Below are 13964 nucleotides of genomic sequence, written 5' to 3'. Positions count from 1 at the left end.
CCTTATATGGGATTATGGAATAGACAAATCTGTATATCTTCTGCTATGTAAAGAAGATCATCACACAGTTTGCTTTTCTGACATTAATCTGCACAGTTACTGTACAATCCCTGATGTATTATTTGGCACCTCATAAAGGATATTCTGTCATAGATTCGTTGCGTCTGTCAGAATAGGAAAACTAGCAACATTGCTCAGCAGTACCTCTAGGTTTACTGTTCTTTTAAGCAGTGGCAGCCCACTCAGGTAAGCTCAGTGGAGCAGGGCTGGGTGGGGGTGGCGGGGGAGGGAGGGTGGGGGGTGGAAGTGACAAACGACAGAATAGGTCAAATAAATAAAGAAATAAAACTACTTACCTTGCGCTCGCCGCATCGCCCACTCGGCGATTCAGCAAGCACAAGATAAGTGGTTTAATTTATTAATTAAATTATTTTCCCTATTCCGTTGTTTGTCATAGGCAACCCCCCGCACTGCCCCACCGTGCTTATTTGCATGGGCTCTGCCTGCTTTTAAGGACGTTTAATTTTTTATGTTATTATAAAGGGCTGTGTGTTGTGAAGGATGACGCATTTTGTTGGCAACAAAAGAAGCGCAAAGTAAGTCAAGCAAACAATTCTTCAACGACCTATACATCTGTTATTTTGCTTTCTCCATAAGAAGGGACATGTGTGGTGTGGTGTTGAAAGCTTATGCTCTGTACTCCCTTTGCACCTTCTACTTTTAGATAAAAATGACTCTCCGAAAGAAGACATGGACTTAGATCAAAGACCTGGATACCTGCCTGGAGTGTGTCCCGAGGTTTAGAGCCCCTCGCCCATTCCTTACCTGACTTTGCATCATCTTCGAGCTGCAGTTCCCGTTTTCCAGCAAGTCCATGTTTGTCGTTGAAGGATCTGTGGTTGTCTACTGCATCTGTTTAATGCAACACACACCAGAGACATTAATTCACTTTCCATGTTCAAATCTTGTTACTTTAATGCTATCACTGTTGCAGGTTTATTTACGGTCTTGAATTAGGTTTCTAAATTGGATTGCGTGGGTTTTGAGAACATACTGATGGACCCTTTTTAAACATGATGGTTCGTAAATGAAAGAGGGAATCAATGTATGTAAAAAGAGATGAAATCGTAGGAAAGAAGTATGCTATGGGAACTGGGTGAACTTAGACTATGTCTAGGTGATGGTGAATTCGATGTATGGGTTCAGTACTACTGTGAGTCAGCTTAAATAAAATAGACTACTGTTATGTAAAATAACCTCCAAAAGCTATCTTACATTCCCCTGGTGGCTCTTCTCTCCCCCTTGCAATGGGAATGTCCTTTATCAGTAAAAGTTGATCAACTCGACCTGAAACAAAGGATGATTCCTATTACACAGTTTAGAGAACAGCCGGTACCCAGTATAGTACAGCACACCCATTCCAGTACAGCTCTCATCACACATTGAGGGACGAAGTCTTCTGTACAACGACATTTTGACTTCAAAGTCTACAAAGTGAACTTACATATGTCTAAAGAACAAAAGAACTGACACCGCCTAGGACAATTCTGGATATTAGAATCAAGTTTGATGCCCTTTCAACGAAAGCTGAGTTGAACCGCAGATCGTTGTACTGAAGAGAATGGCACGGCAACCACTTGCAGTTTCTGGTGCATGCCAACTGCCCCATCATTCCAATCACGTATTATTAAAATAATCTTTCTCCATGACTGAAATGCTCTAATAGCATCTAAGCTGTTCCAGCGAGTACTTCACTGGTCATTGTCGGCCACTCTCCACATTATAGGACAGGTCGCTGGTGGAGAGAAGGAATAATAATGAGCATATCTCTTGGCTACAGGATGAGTGCTTTTTTATGCTCTACATTTTGTTCTAATGGAACAGGGTGATGTGTAGTCTAATATTATGTTACTTCTTCTTGAATTTTAAGAATACCTCTTTCACTCTATTAGATCATTTTAAGTGCGCGGATAGTAAAGTTAGATATGTATGGTCCTTAAATGGCTTTTGGACACAAATAAACCCTTCGCGGAGTGGCACAGGGAATACAGTAGTAGTGTACATCCATAGCATAAACACATAGGTTATGATCATGAACCTATATATGATATTTTACTTTCTATACTCAACTTAGCAGTGTATTTACTGTCTATTTTGGTGGTGAGATGTTTTGTCGGGCTGGGCGGTGTAAGTGATGGTTGAATCCCTAAGGTACAGTATAGAGATGTATGTGTCAACTGCATGCTGGATGTTACATTCACTTAAGGGCTTATTTACAAGCCCTTTGCGCCACCAGTGTGTCATTTTTAATATGGGAAAAAATGATCTACCGGCAGTGCAAGGGGCTTATCAATAAGCCCCTTAATGTTTCGCAAATGATTATCATGACTAGTGTGGCCAGCACCAATGATTCAGAGGGATAATACTTGTACAACTAGGAAATATTGATAAGTAGACTTTGAAGGCTGGTAAGAATAAGAGATGTGTTAGTGTATATTTTATGGGCTACAATACCCATCTTGACCGACTCAAAAGACTCCCTTCTTGAGTAGAGTAAGTGTATCAGTTAGTTATTGTTTGTATGGTCACTGTATTTTATGTTTTGGATGTGATATGTGCCCACAAGTGAGTGGTTACATGGCGTAAAAGTGTTGACGTACTGTGGTATCCTGCTCTTCTTGATATTTAGTTCTTCCCTTGTATTCTGTGCCCTGCTGCTCAGCCATTGTATGAGTCATGTCATAGAATATTCCTGTGTGTCTGGTTGAGTGAAATGTCAGTTGGAGAGTGTGGGCTGAGCAGCTGGGATGCTCCCAGTTGGGTTGCTGCTATGTCTACTAAATTGTAACTTACTATTCCTGTAACCTATGATACCTACTTTAATCTGAAGTATAAACTACATTTTGGATTCACCATCATCTCTGCCCACCCTCCTTCATACGCTATTTCACTGGCGACGAGTGCAAAACGAATCTATGGAGAAAATTCCACTTCTGAAATTTAAAAGGAGTCATGATTGCTGCAACAGGGGAGGACAGACATTAAGTTAAGAGTACTTTTAGGAGAGCCTTTTTGAAGCCTATTAAGAGGAAATGCACCTGGGAGCACCACCAGTGTCTATTTCCATCAGGCAGCCTTAGCCGCAGGCATTTAAATAGGCGCTGATGAGCTAATATTGCTTTGGCTCCAGCGAGAACTTGTACTGGCAGTACTGTTTCTAATTGAGTCTGCAATTCCTTGTATCACCGTTTACAGTGAGCTGATAATAACTACTTTGGACCTAGTGTGCTTCATCCTGCAGTTTGGTGTGTGTCACTTGTTTCTTCCTAGAAACTGAAGAGTGTGTTTCTACAAGCACAGTGTCCATTAGAAACAATGGGCTGCCTATTGTACTTTAACACATGTGAGCGATGGATTACTAGGACCTTCTACCTGCTTTCTGCCTGCAGTACGAGAGGAAACACTACTTAACAGTGCACATGTGGATGTACTATGACAGTGTTGTTGAAATTGTTTCAGGAACCTTTGACCTGTGAGTACTGTTGTCATTTTGAGGAGCGCTACAGGGAGTAGTGGAGCAAGATTTTTAAAACTGTTATGATCTACTGAAGGCAGCGCATGATTCGCAGCCCGAGCCTTTTGATAAAAATCTGCCTCACTTGTTTGCTTCTTAGTGCGACATTTAAAGTCATCGTGAATTCCTCGATGCTTTACTTTATCATATGGAGATCGCTATAACTTCCACCTTCTGTAGAAAATTACATATTACGGCGCACTGGTGACAATTTTATTCAATTGGGAGATGTTGTGTATGATTCCGCGGTGAGCTTGACGTTCTTCTTACATTTTTAGCTACACAGAATTAATGGAGGTAAACCAGCTTCCGTGCTGGCACGCACACGTTCAAGTGAATTACCTTTCTGTGTGCATTGGTTGTAGAGCAGAGCCTTGAAAAACTTTTTGAAGTCGGTTAATTGGTGAGTCAGAGGTGTGCAGTGACTACATTGCTGGTGGACAAGTGCTGGGGCCATTTTATGGATGCTACGGTGCTTAGCTATGGACCATTGGCCTCCTACTCTTGAACTTGGTGGTGGAGACCGGTCGCGTGTGCAAAGAAAATTGGTATGGGCAGAAGTGCATTGAGTTTTTTTACGCTGATGCACACCAATGATTTTGACTATGAGACTCAATTGCATCTCCTGCGCATGACTGCAGGAATCTCATGGAATGCTTTGCAAAGGATTTTCTACCTGTGAAGTGTCATGGGTGTGCTTTTGGAAGAAGTCAGCAACTTGCTGTAGTATGTATACTCGGGTACCACGTTCAAGTACCAATGTCATTTCTCTTACTTTTTCTGCATGGTTCATTGATTGCATTTAATTATTTGTTCAATCTTAATTTTTAAAATCGAATTAAGTATGTTTTATGTTTCGTTGCTGCCTACCTGTAAGTGGTTTTGCCATACAAGATTTATAAGGTGTCATTGAGTATGACCATGCTGAATTTGTTCCTGCATTTGTTTGTTTGCACTTGGGGATTGGATGCATGGATTAGCTTGACTTCTATTTTGCTTATCTACCTGTTTATTTATTATGGACTTGTATAGATGCTGATCTTGTACTGTTTTGTCAATGTCAATGTCATATGTCAATGTCATACGTTCTTATATAGCGCACATATCACGTGAGGTCTCCTGGCACTTGCAGCAAAAAAAGAACGGTAGACCGGACCAGCAGTACACATCTATGGGCTGCTAAGGAAACAACTAGGTTTTTAGCTTCTTACGGAAACATTTGTGATACGAAGTGGAGGAGATGTGTACAGGAAGTTTGTTCCATAGCATGGGGGCCAGATAAGAAAAGGCGCGGCCTCCATTGCGTGAGGTCCGAATGCGGGGCTGAACAAGATATGGCTTAGAACATGACCTTAAAGTTCTAGCAGGTACATACCATGTCAGTTTGTTTTCAGGTAATGGGGACCAGCCCCGTACATTGACTTATGAACAAGACTTAAAATATTAAAATGACATCTTTGTCGAATAGGAAGCCAGTGGAGAGTCCGGAGATTCGGGGTAGATGGAGCTCTCCGAGGGAGGTCAAGGACCAGCCTCGCTGCCGTGTTCTGAAGGATCTGGAGCTTGGTCAGCAGGTCCTCATTCAGAGCAACAAGCAAGGCAATACCATAGTCTAAACGGCTAATAACAAGCCCTTGCACCAATGGTTTCCTTGTTTTAATGGGTAGCCATTTAAAGATTTTACGAAGAGAGCGTAGGATCCCATAACAAACCGTTAGCACCTGATTAACGTGGGGTTTCAAAGACAAAGTGTTATCAATGGTGATCCCCAGGTTACGTACCACTGGTTTCGGGAGCGGACAAGTGCCAAGTTCAGAGGGCCACCAGTCAGATGACCAGAAGTCGGCGGCCTTTCCAAACAGGATGATTTCTGATTTACTACTGTTGAGTTGTAGCTTGTTGGCACTCATCCATTTGTTAATTTGGACCATGCATTTCTTAAAGCAAACTTGGGTGCTGCCAAGTTCAGAGTCACAGGTAAACAGCAGTTGGGTATCATCGGCGTAGGACACGGTCTGAAAACCGTGTGCTCTAATGATCCCCGCCTGAGGGGTAAGGTAAAGGTTGAACAACATGGGACTAAGTATCGATCCCAGTGGGACCCCTACAGTTACCGGGTAACTACAGGACGTCAATGCGTCAGCAACCACGGCAGTGGATCTGTCAGCCAGATAGCTTTCAAACCAAGCGAGGGCTTTACCTCTGACACCCACCTCCCACAGCCAATGTTTCAAAATGCTGTGGGAGATGGTGTCAACGGCGGCCGACAGATCCAAAAGAACCAAGATCGCTGAGTCCTTCTTCTCTAAGGTGAGCCTAATGTTGTCAATGACCTCAATAACCGCCATCTCCGTTCTGTGAGAAGCTCAGAAGCCGGATTGAGAAGAGTCAAGAAGACCATGCTTTTCTAGATGGACAGTAAGCCGTTTAATAATGAGGTGGTCTAACACCTTGCCAAAAAAAGGCAAGAGGGAAATTGGGCGATAATTGGATGACAGATTGGGGTCCGCTGAAGGTTTTTTCAGAATGGGTTTAATGTAAGCATGTTTCCATTTCACAGGAACCCTGGCTTGATCTACAGACATGTTCAGAATTGGGGTCAAAGCATTGGTGATTAAAGGCATAACATGGTACAGGCGCGGGGGAAGAAAGGGTCAGCAGGTGAGCCGGATTTAATCGTAGTCAAACCCTCCTATACTTCCGTGGTGGTAATAGGATCGAACTCCATGAGCACCGGGAAATTACTCGTTACAAAGGTCAGGGCCAACCCAGGTTGATCGATACTAGAGTCGTGGAAGACAAGGTCATCAGGAGGAAAGGAGGAGTAGATAGTTTTAATTTTATTATCAATAAAGAATGCGATAGAGTCTACCCACTTTTGAGAGGGGAGAAAGGAAGACTGTTCCACATGGGGGGCGGAGAATTCTTTTAGTATTTTATAGAGTTCCTTGCTTGATTGGGCGGCATTATTTATTCTATGGGTGAGATAAGTTTTCTTAGCTAATTTGATATTTTTTATGTAGTTGCAATGAAAATTCTTATATAACTTCTGATTTTCCTCAGTTTTATTGATTCTCCATTTACGTTCGGCTGCTCTACTTAATTTCTTATCAATTTTCAATGCGTCTGAGAACCAAGGGGAGGCTTTATTTTTTACTCTAACCTTGAACAGTGGGACAGCTTTGTTCAGTGCAGCCACAATGGCCAACGTGTCGGTAGCTTGTTCCACATTAACCGAGACGAGATCAGTGGGGGCTTAAAATACAGGTTAAACACTTCAGGGGAAAGTTTACGCCATGGCCGAATAAAAATTTCACTCTTAGGGTCTAGTGTCCTGTTGAGGTTCATGGACATGCCAAACTTCACTAAATAGTGATCGGTCCATAATAAAGGTAATGAAGGTTCGGTGGTTACATTGGTTTTGTTTGTAAATATTAGATCTAGTGTATGGCCTGCTAGATGAGTAGGACCCGCTATCCTCTGAGTTAGCCCAAGTGTGTCCATAGCTTGGTTGAGATGGCAAGTATCAGGATCGGACAACAAATCTACATGAAAGTTGAAGTCCTCAAGTAATAGAAAATTGTTCACTGCAAGTACATGAGATGCAATCGTATCTAGCAGCTGGTTAACAAAGGTGGTTTTCGGACCAGGGGGTCTGTAAATCAGAGCTCCTCCCCATGTTTCGGCATCAAGGGTTTCCAGTCTAAATACCAGGATTTCTAGTGTGGCGGTGGTCCAGGACTCTAAAACATTGATCACACAGGGAGCTTTGGCAGCAATAGCAATGCCACCTCCTCTCCCAACCTCCCTATCCTGTCTGACCAAGTGGTATTGTGGCGGGAACGCTATTGTGACATGAGAGGAGGCCAGGCTATGCAACCAAGTCTCCGTGATAAAACAGATGTCTGGCAGCTCGGCATCCAGGAGACTCCAAAGTTCTATTGCATGCTTGGGCACAGACCTGGCATCAAGGTAAAGGGCGTTAATTGTAGTGGGGATACTGGTTACATCTGAAACCTGTGATTTGGCATCAACATGTTTCCGTAATTGTACTCTTCTGCACTTAGAGGCAGATGTCTGCTGATTAGCCAGAGACAGGTCATTTACGGGGGGACGTGTAAGGGCCTGCAGATTAAGGGGGTCTAAAGCTCTTAATACCTTACTTGAGTAACGCAGCATTGCGTCGGTAACTTGTCCGAGCACTGGGCGACGGTCTGGTGCGGACGGGCGCAGACGGGCTTGCCTTCGGCACGCCGCTGCGCGCGTCCGCTGCACGCGTCCGCTGCCTACTGTGGGTTAAATGTGAGCAATAAAGAATTTGCTAGCCCCCACGAAAATGGTTAGATAAAGAATTTTTAAGAAAAGCACAAACAAAGAAATTCTTCTGCTTGTGCAGGTATTTTATTTAAACCTGTTTCAATTTTTTTTAATCAAATTTGTTTTTTTGTGCTTTTCTTAAAAATTCTTTATCTAACCATTTTCGTGGGGGCTAGCAAATTCTTTATTGCTCACATTTAACTGGTCCAGCTTCCCCTGCATCCCAGGACCACACTCCCTTTTTTTCACATACTGTGGGTTAAATGGCGGGAGGGGGCGGACCTGGAGAGGTGTTCCGATCAGGTAATCCTGACAGAGTGCTTACAGTCCCTACGCTCAACCGGCACTTGCCGTGGCGGACTGGGGACCAGCAGAGAAGGGAATCAGGTAAGAGGAAACAGATCAACAAAGTTGTTAAAAGCCCCAATTTTAAAATACACAATGTTTGAAAAACACACAATTCGTTTTTTTAAAAGTTAAAATCCAGCAGTGCCCAAGCGTGACCTGCAGACATTCACTACCATCTGAATGTGAAGTTTTAATGGGCACTTTAGGCAATTGTTACTGGAAGGCTACTTTACTCATACTTTACATTCTTTGAATAGTGCTGGGTTTTGGGTTGTTGCATCCTAAATTATTCATTCTGTTGCCGGTGATGGGGCAGTGTTTGTTACCTTATTTACTTTGTGTACTGGTGATGTTGGGAGTTTTTGAGCTAAATCTGATTTAAACTTAAACATTTTGGAGGGGGTTTAGCTATCACAAATTCTGTTGTTGAATTTCCAGACGATGAGTATATTGTTGTACTCTTACCATTTTTGATGGGTCTATGTTTGACCACATTTTTTACTGGAATTTACTTTGAGCTCAAACTTTTTGTGATGGGACATATCTTGACCCCAATCTTTACTTGGATTGACTAGTGGTGAGCGTGATATTGAGCTCTAATTCTTTCAGATGGAGCACATTGCGCCCCTAACTTTGCATGTGTTTACATGCGGTGGGCATTTTTGTGGTGAGATCAAACCTTTTCTTATTGATGGTGGGCTTCACTTTACTTTACTTGAATGCTCAAACCATATAGAGGGGGCATTTTTGGGACTCCAAATGTTAAAGTGAGTTTTTGTTGAAATGCAGTTGGTTGTGCAATTCTTACTTGCATTTCCTGGTGATGGGTCACGTTTGTGGGCTAAAACCATTTTGTGGGGGTATGTTCCTACCTTTTTGCATTTACTTTTGTTGGGTATTTGTTCCCAAATGTATGATTTATTTACTGTTTACTGGGTGAATCTTTGGCGCCCTGGTTCTGTATCATCGTTTACTTGGAAATGTCTGTTGCATCCTTTGGAGCACATTTTTTTCTATTTGTGTGAGATGGGTGTGTGTTGCTGCCTGCGTCTATCTTGAACCATTCTTTCCTAGGACTTATGTGTTGCATCATTTGGAGCACATATATTTCATTTTGCTATAGGGGAGAGTGTGTGTTGTGCATGTGTCATTTCTCTCTGTATTTCCTCTTGCTTTTCCTTTTTGTTTTTATGCTAAGCATTTCCATCCTCTATCTCCTTAAAGGAGGAAGGTGTGTGGTATCCTGCTGTTCTTCATATTTAGTCCTCCCTATGTATTCTGTGCCTTGATGCTCAGCCATGGATGAGTCATGTCATAGAATGTTCCTGTGTGTCTGGTTGAGTGAAATGTCAGTTGGAGTGTGTGGGCAGAGCAGCTGGGAAGCTGCTCCCAGTGAGGCTACAGCTACTTCTACTAAATTGTATCCTATTAGTCCTGTAACCAAAGATGCCTACTTTAATCTAAAGAATAAACTACCTTTTGGATTCACATCATCTCTGCATACCCTCCTTCTTACGTTATGTCACATACTTTACATCCTAGCTATGTAAAATAGTCTCCAGACTCATGCTTTTTAAAACCTCATTTTATACCTTAATCCTCCGAAAATGGTTGACCACAGGAAAAGAAATGATCAGTTTCACACTACATACTGAGTATTTTCTTGTCAGTTAAAAAACATTTATTATTACCCAACTGGATGGGAGACATATGCGGTTCAAAAGGAGACCTGCATATTCTGGTTCTAAAATTCCATTATAGGGTTCCTCTCACACAATAAACCATTCAGTCAGCTCTTTGTTTTTAAATTTAATTGGAATTCCCATTGCTTGTAATTTCTAATTTAATTTCTAATTCAAAACATTTATACAGCGCAGCGTGCACCTTACGGTTTCTTGGCGCTAGTGGTCAGTTCGACACCTGAGGAAAATTAAACCAGTAGTGGGTAAGAAGGGCAATTATACAGGGAAGGCTTGATTGAAAAGTCTTTGCGAAAAGAAAGATAATGGGTTGCATAGCGGAGATGATCAGGGAGGGAGTTCCAAAAAGTAGGGGCGAGGGTGGCGAAGTTGGTGCGACCCCACTTTTTACGTTTAAAACGTGGGGTTTGGAGAAGGGATTTGGAGGAAGAACGAAGCTCTCTGGTGGGGACGTATTCCTTTAATAACGAGGCAATGAAGGCAGGGGCAGTGCCTTGTCGAGCCTGAAAGACCATGCAACTGGTCTTGAACAGGGACCGTTCTCTAACAGGGAGCCAGTGAAGCTCTTTAAGGAGGGGTGTGGAGTGATGGTACCGTGGGAGACCATAGACCAGGCGAGCCGCCTGGTTCTGAACCAACTGGAGTCTCCGCAGGCTATATGCTGGGATGCCGTTGTAGATGGCATTGGCATAATCTAGCCTCGAGATCACCAGTGCGGCCATGATCAACTTAAGTGCCTGTGGGGAAAAGAAGCGGGAGACAGAGCGGATGGTGCGGAGGGTGAGAAAGCAGGAAGAAACAACAGTACTGATTTGTGAGTGAAGAGTGAGCTGGTTGTTGATTTTAACCCCCAGTGTTTTAACTGTAGGTGAGGGAATAGGGGAGGGACCAAGAGAGAGGGGCCAGAAGTGGGAATTCCAGGGACTGGACGAACCACCGGTGAGAACCAGCTCGGTTTTATCCGGGTTCAATTTCAGGTGGTTGTGGTTCATCCAGTCCCTGATGAAGGTCATGGTGGACTGGAAGTTAGAGACAGAAAGAGGGGAAGTGGACAGATCAAAGACGAGCTGGAGGTCATCAGCGTAGTTGTACACGGTAACCTCCAGCTGCTGAAGAGCAAAGATGAGAGGAGAGATATAAAGGTTGAACAACAAAGGAGAAAGAGAAGATCCCTGGGGAACACCACAAGTGACAGGGAGTGGAGTGGACGTGAAGTCGCCTAGCCGGACCGCCTGAGTGCGGTCCCTCAAGAAGGAGGACAGCCAAATCAGGGCTGAGCCCTCGATTCCCGCCGCCCTGACACGGGACAATAAGATGGTATGGTCAACCGTGTCAAAGGCGGCGGAAAGATCGAGAAGCACCAGCGCCTGATGTTTGTTGTTGTCCAAGCCCTTCCTGAGGGTGTCCAGGACCGAAACTACAACTGATTCGGTCGAGTGCCTAGGGCGGAAACCAGCCTGACGGGGGGCCAACCCACCGTTGGCCTCTACGTGGGCGCGGAGAACTGCGGTGGCATGGCGTTCCAGCACCTTGCCCAGGTAGGGCAACAGGGAGATAGGACGGTAGTTGGCTGAGATGGTAGGGTCAGCGCCAGGTTTTTTCAGGATGGGCACTATGGAAGCTGTTTTGAGTGCCGGGGTCACTACTCCCTGTGCAAGAGAATTGTTAAGAAAGGTGATGGGGACTTCAGGGCAGGAGGAGTAAATCTGTTGCAGGATTCGGGCCGGACAAGTGTCTGCCGGGGAGCCCGACTTTACTTTGGGTAGTATCTCACGAAATGAGGCCTCAGTGAGAGGAGGAATGGAGGAAAGGCAATTGAGGACAGTGGGGGAGGAGGGGTCCACAAAGGCAGGTGAAGGGAGGGGAATGTTGGCCTTGATGGAAGTGATTTTCTCTACAAAGTAAGTATTGAGCTGATCGCATAGTAACTGGGATGGAGGGATTTGGGATGAAGTTCTGTCGGAATAGGCCAGATTGTTTACTATGCTGAATATTTCTCTGGATTTATTTTCCGCTGCCACTATTCTGGTAGAGAAATAGGTGGTTTTGGCAGAGAGAATTGCAGATTTATATTTAGTAAGTGATTTGAGATAGAGGGTTTTTGATGCAGGGGAATAGTTTCTTCTCCACTGTCTCTCCGCCTGACGAGCAGATAGTTTTAGCTCTTTTAGGTGGTCGTTAAACCATCTGTTGGAGTCCTTTTGTCGACGGATGGAGATGCGACGCAAGGGGGCAATTGAATTGCAACCTCCAGTCAGCCAGGTCTTAATGGCATTGGCTTGAAGATGGGAGGCGAGACCGGAGAGAGTCGGGACGGAGGTACGAAGCAGGGAAGACAAGGCAGCAAGGTCAACTCTGTTCCAATTCCGTGCCCAGGTATTTCTGATGTGTGGGACTTTGGATACAAGATGGTGAGAAATAGAAAAGGAAATAAGGGCATGGTCGGACCAACAGCAGGGGGATACAGTCACCGGCGACAAATGGAGGTTGAGGGACCAAACCTGATCCAGAGCGTGACCGTGAGAGTGAGTGGGGACAGTTATGTGCGAGACAAAATTTAGAGAAGAAAGAGATTCAGTGAACTCTTTGGAAGCGGTGCACTCAAAGGGGTCCGAAGGCCAGTAATTGAAGTCGCCTAGCACCAAGACCGAGGCGTAGTTGACCACCATTGTAACCTTTGTAATTTGCGAGCTAATATAATTCCTTTGACTGGGGAAAACAATGCAGGTCCATTTTGATATTAAGAGTAATACATATTTATATATCAATCGGGCTTTGTGAAAGGTCGCTCTATTACAGATAACTTGCGTACCCTTCTCAATATTATCAATTTAGCTTCCAAATCTGATTGCCCTATTGCAGCTATTACTTTAGATGCTGAAAAGGCTTTTGACAGGGTAAGCTGGGATTTCATATTCGGATCTCTGAAGTGGCACGGATTTAGTCCCACTTTTATTAAATTTATAAAGCTTTTATATTCTTCTCCTTCCACTTCAGTTTGGGTCAATGGTTCTCAGTCTCGCTACTTTCCCCTTCTCAGAGGCACGAGACAGGGTTGCCCTCTCTCTCCCCTCCTTTTCATCCTTGCTCTAGAAACCTTACTAGAAATTCTTAAACGCTCAAAGGATTATACGGGATTTTCTTTTCATAACATAGATATAAAATTTACCGCTTACGCTGACGACATTCTCCTTTTTATCTCTGACCCATCCACTTCCCTCCCGGCCTTTTTTTCCTTATTACATAATTATTCTCGTGTTTCGGGATAAAAGCTTAATGTTGACAAATCTTTAATTCTCCCCTTAAATAAATTCTGCTTATCTTCTATGTTTAAGGACTCTGGTTTCGAATGGGCCTCCTCTCATATCAAATGTCTCGGTGTTTTATATTGGATTAATTTAAAGGATACTATTAATCTTAATCACTCAGCAATTCTCTCTAAGATTACGGCTCTCACAGACAGTTGGTCTCCTCTCTTTCTTTCATGGAGGGGCAGACTTGCCACTATTAATATGATGCTTCTCCCTATTGTTAACTTTTACCTCTCTATGCTTCCCATTTCCCTTCCTAATACCTTCTTTTGCTCTATTAACAGTTTACTTTCTAAATTTCTTTGGAACAATCATAAACCCAGAATTTCGCTTGCTCATCTTCAACTCCCTAAAGATTTAGGGGGAGTTAATTTTCCCCATCTTAGACGCTATCACTCTGCTTTTACCTTGAAGCAAATTTGACCTTCTTATCCGATTCCAATACCTCAACATGCACGGCATGGAGTTCTTTAGAGTCGGCACAATGTTCTCCTTTTTCTCTTCAATCTACTATTCGGATTACCTTACCCCCAAAAAGACTGTCCTTCTCCACTCTTGTTCATTCTAAAGCATTAGTTCTTACTTCTCTCTCAGCTCACTTCCCTCCCACTTCTTCTTGCCTTGATATCCCTCTTTGGTACAATAAGCACTTTAAGATCAATAATCGCGCCCTCTTTTGGAAGGAGTGGATTGATAAAGGGATTAACACTCCTC

At 43.6% G+C, this 13964-nt stretch overlaps 1 protein-coding gene across 2 annotated transcripts in view; it reads right to left on the bottom strand.

The window, feature by feature from the left end:
- The window catches only part of LOC144825197 (galanin peptides-like), a 263748-nt gene that overhangs the window by 234078 nt on the left and 15706 nt on the right, over window positions 1–13964 (bottom strand). Inside the window, exons 4-5 of one of the 2 annotated variants that reach the window (XM_078684049.1) lie at window positions 1276–1347; window positions 826–912 (exon numbers count right to left, since the gene is read on the bottom strand). In XM_078684049.1, coding sequence (XP_078540175.1) covers window positions 826–912; window positions 1276–1347 — 159 coding nt within the window. The remainder of the gene's footprint in view (window positions 1–825; window positions 913–1275; window positions 1348–13964) is intronic. The other variant, XM_078684050.1, reaches the window with a different exon arrangement.

This window comes from Lissotriton helveticus, chromosome 3_1 (assembly GCF_964261635.1).
Source record: "Lissotriton helveticus chromosome 3_1, aLisHel1.1, whole genome shotgun sequence".
Taxonomy (NCBI): domain Eukaryota; kingdom Metazoa; phylum Chordata; class Amphibia; order Caudata; family Salamandridae; genus Lissotriton; species Lissotriton helveticus.
This window is presented reverse-complemented; position numbering and strand designations above follow the sequence as displayed.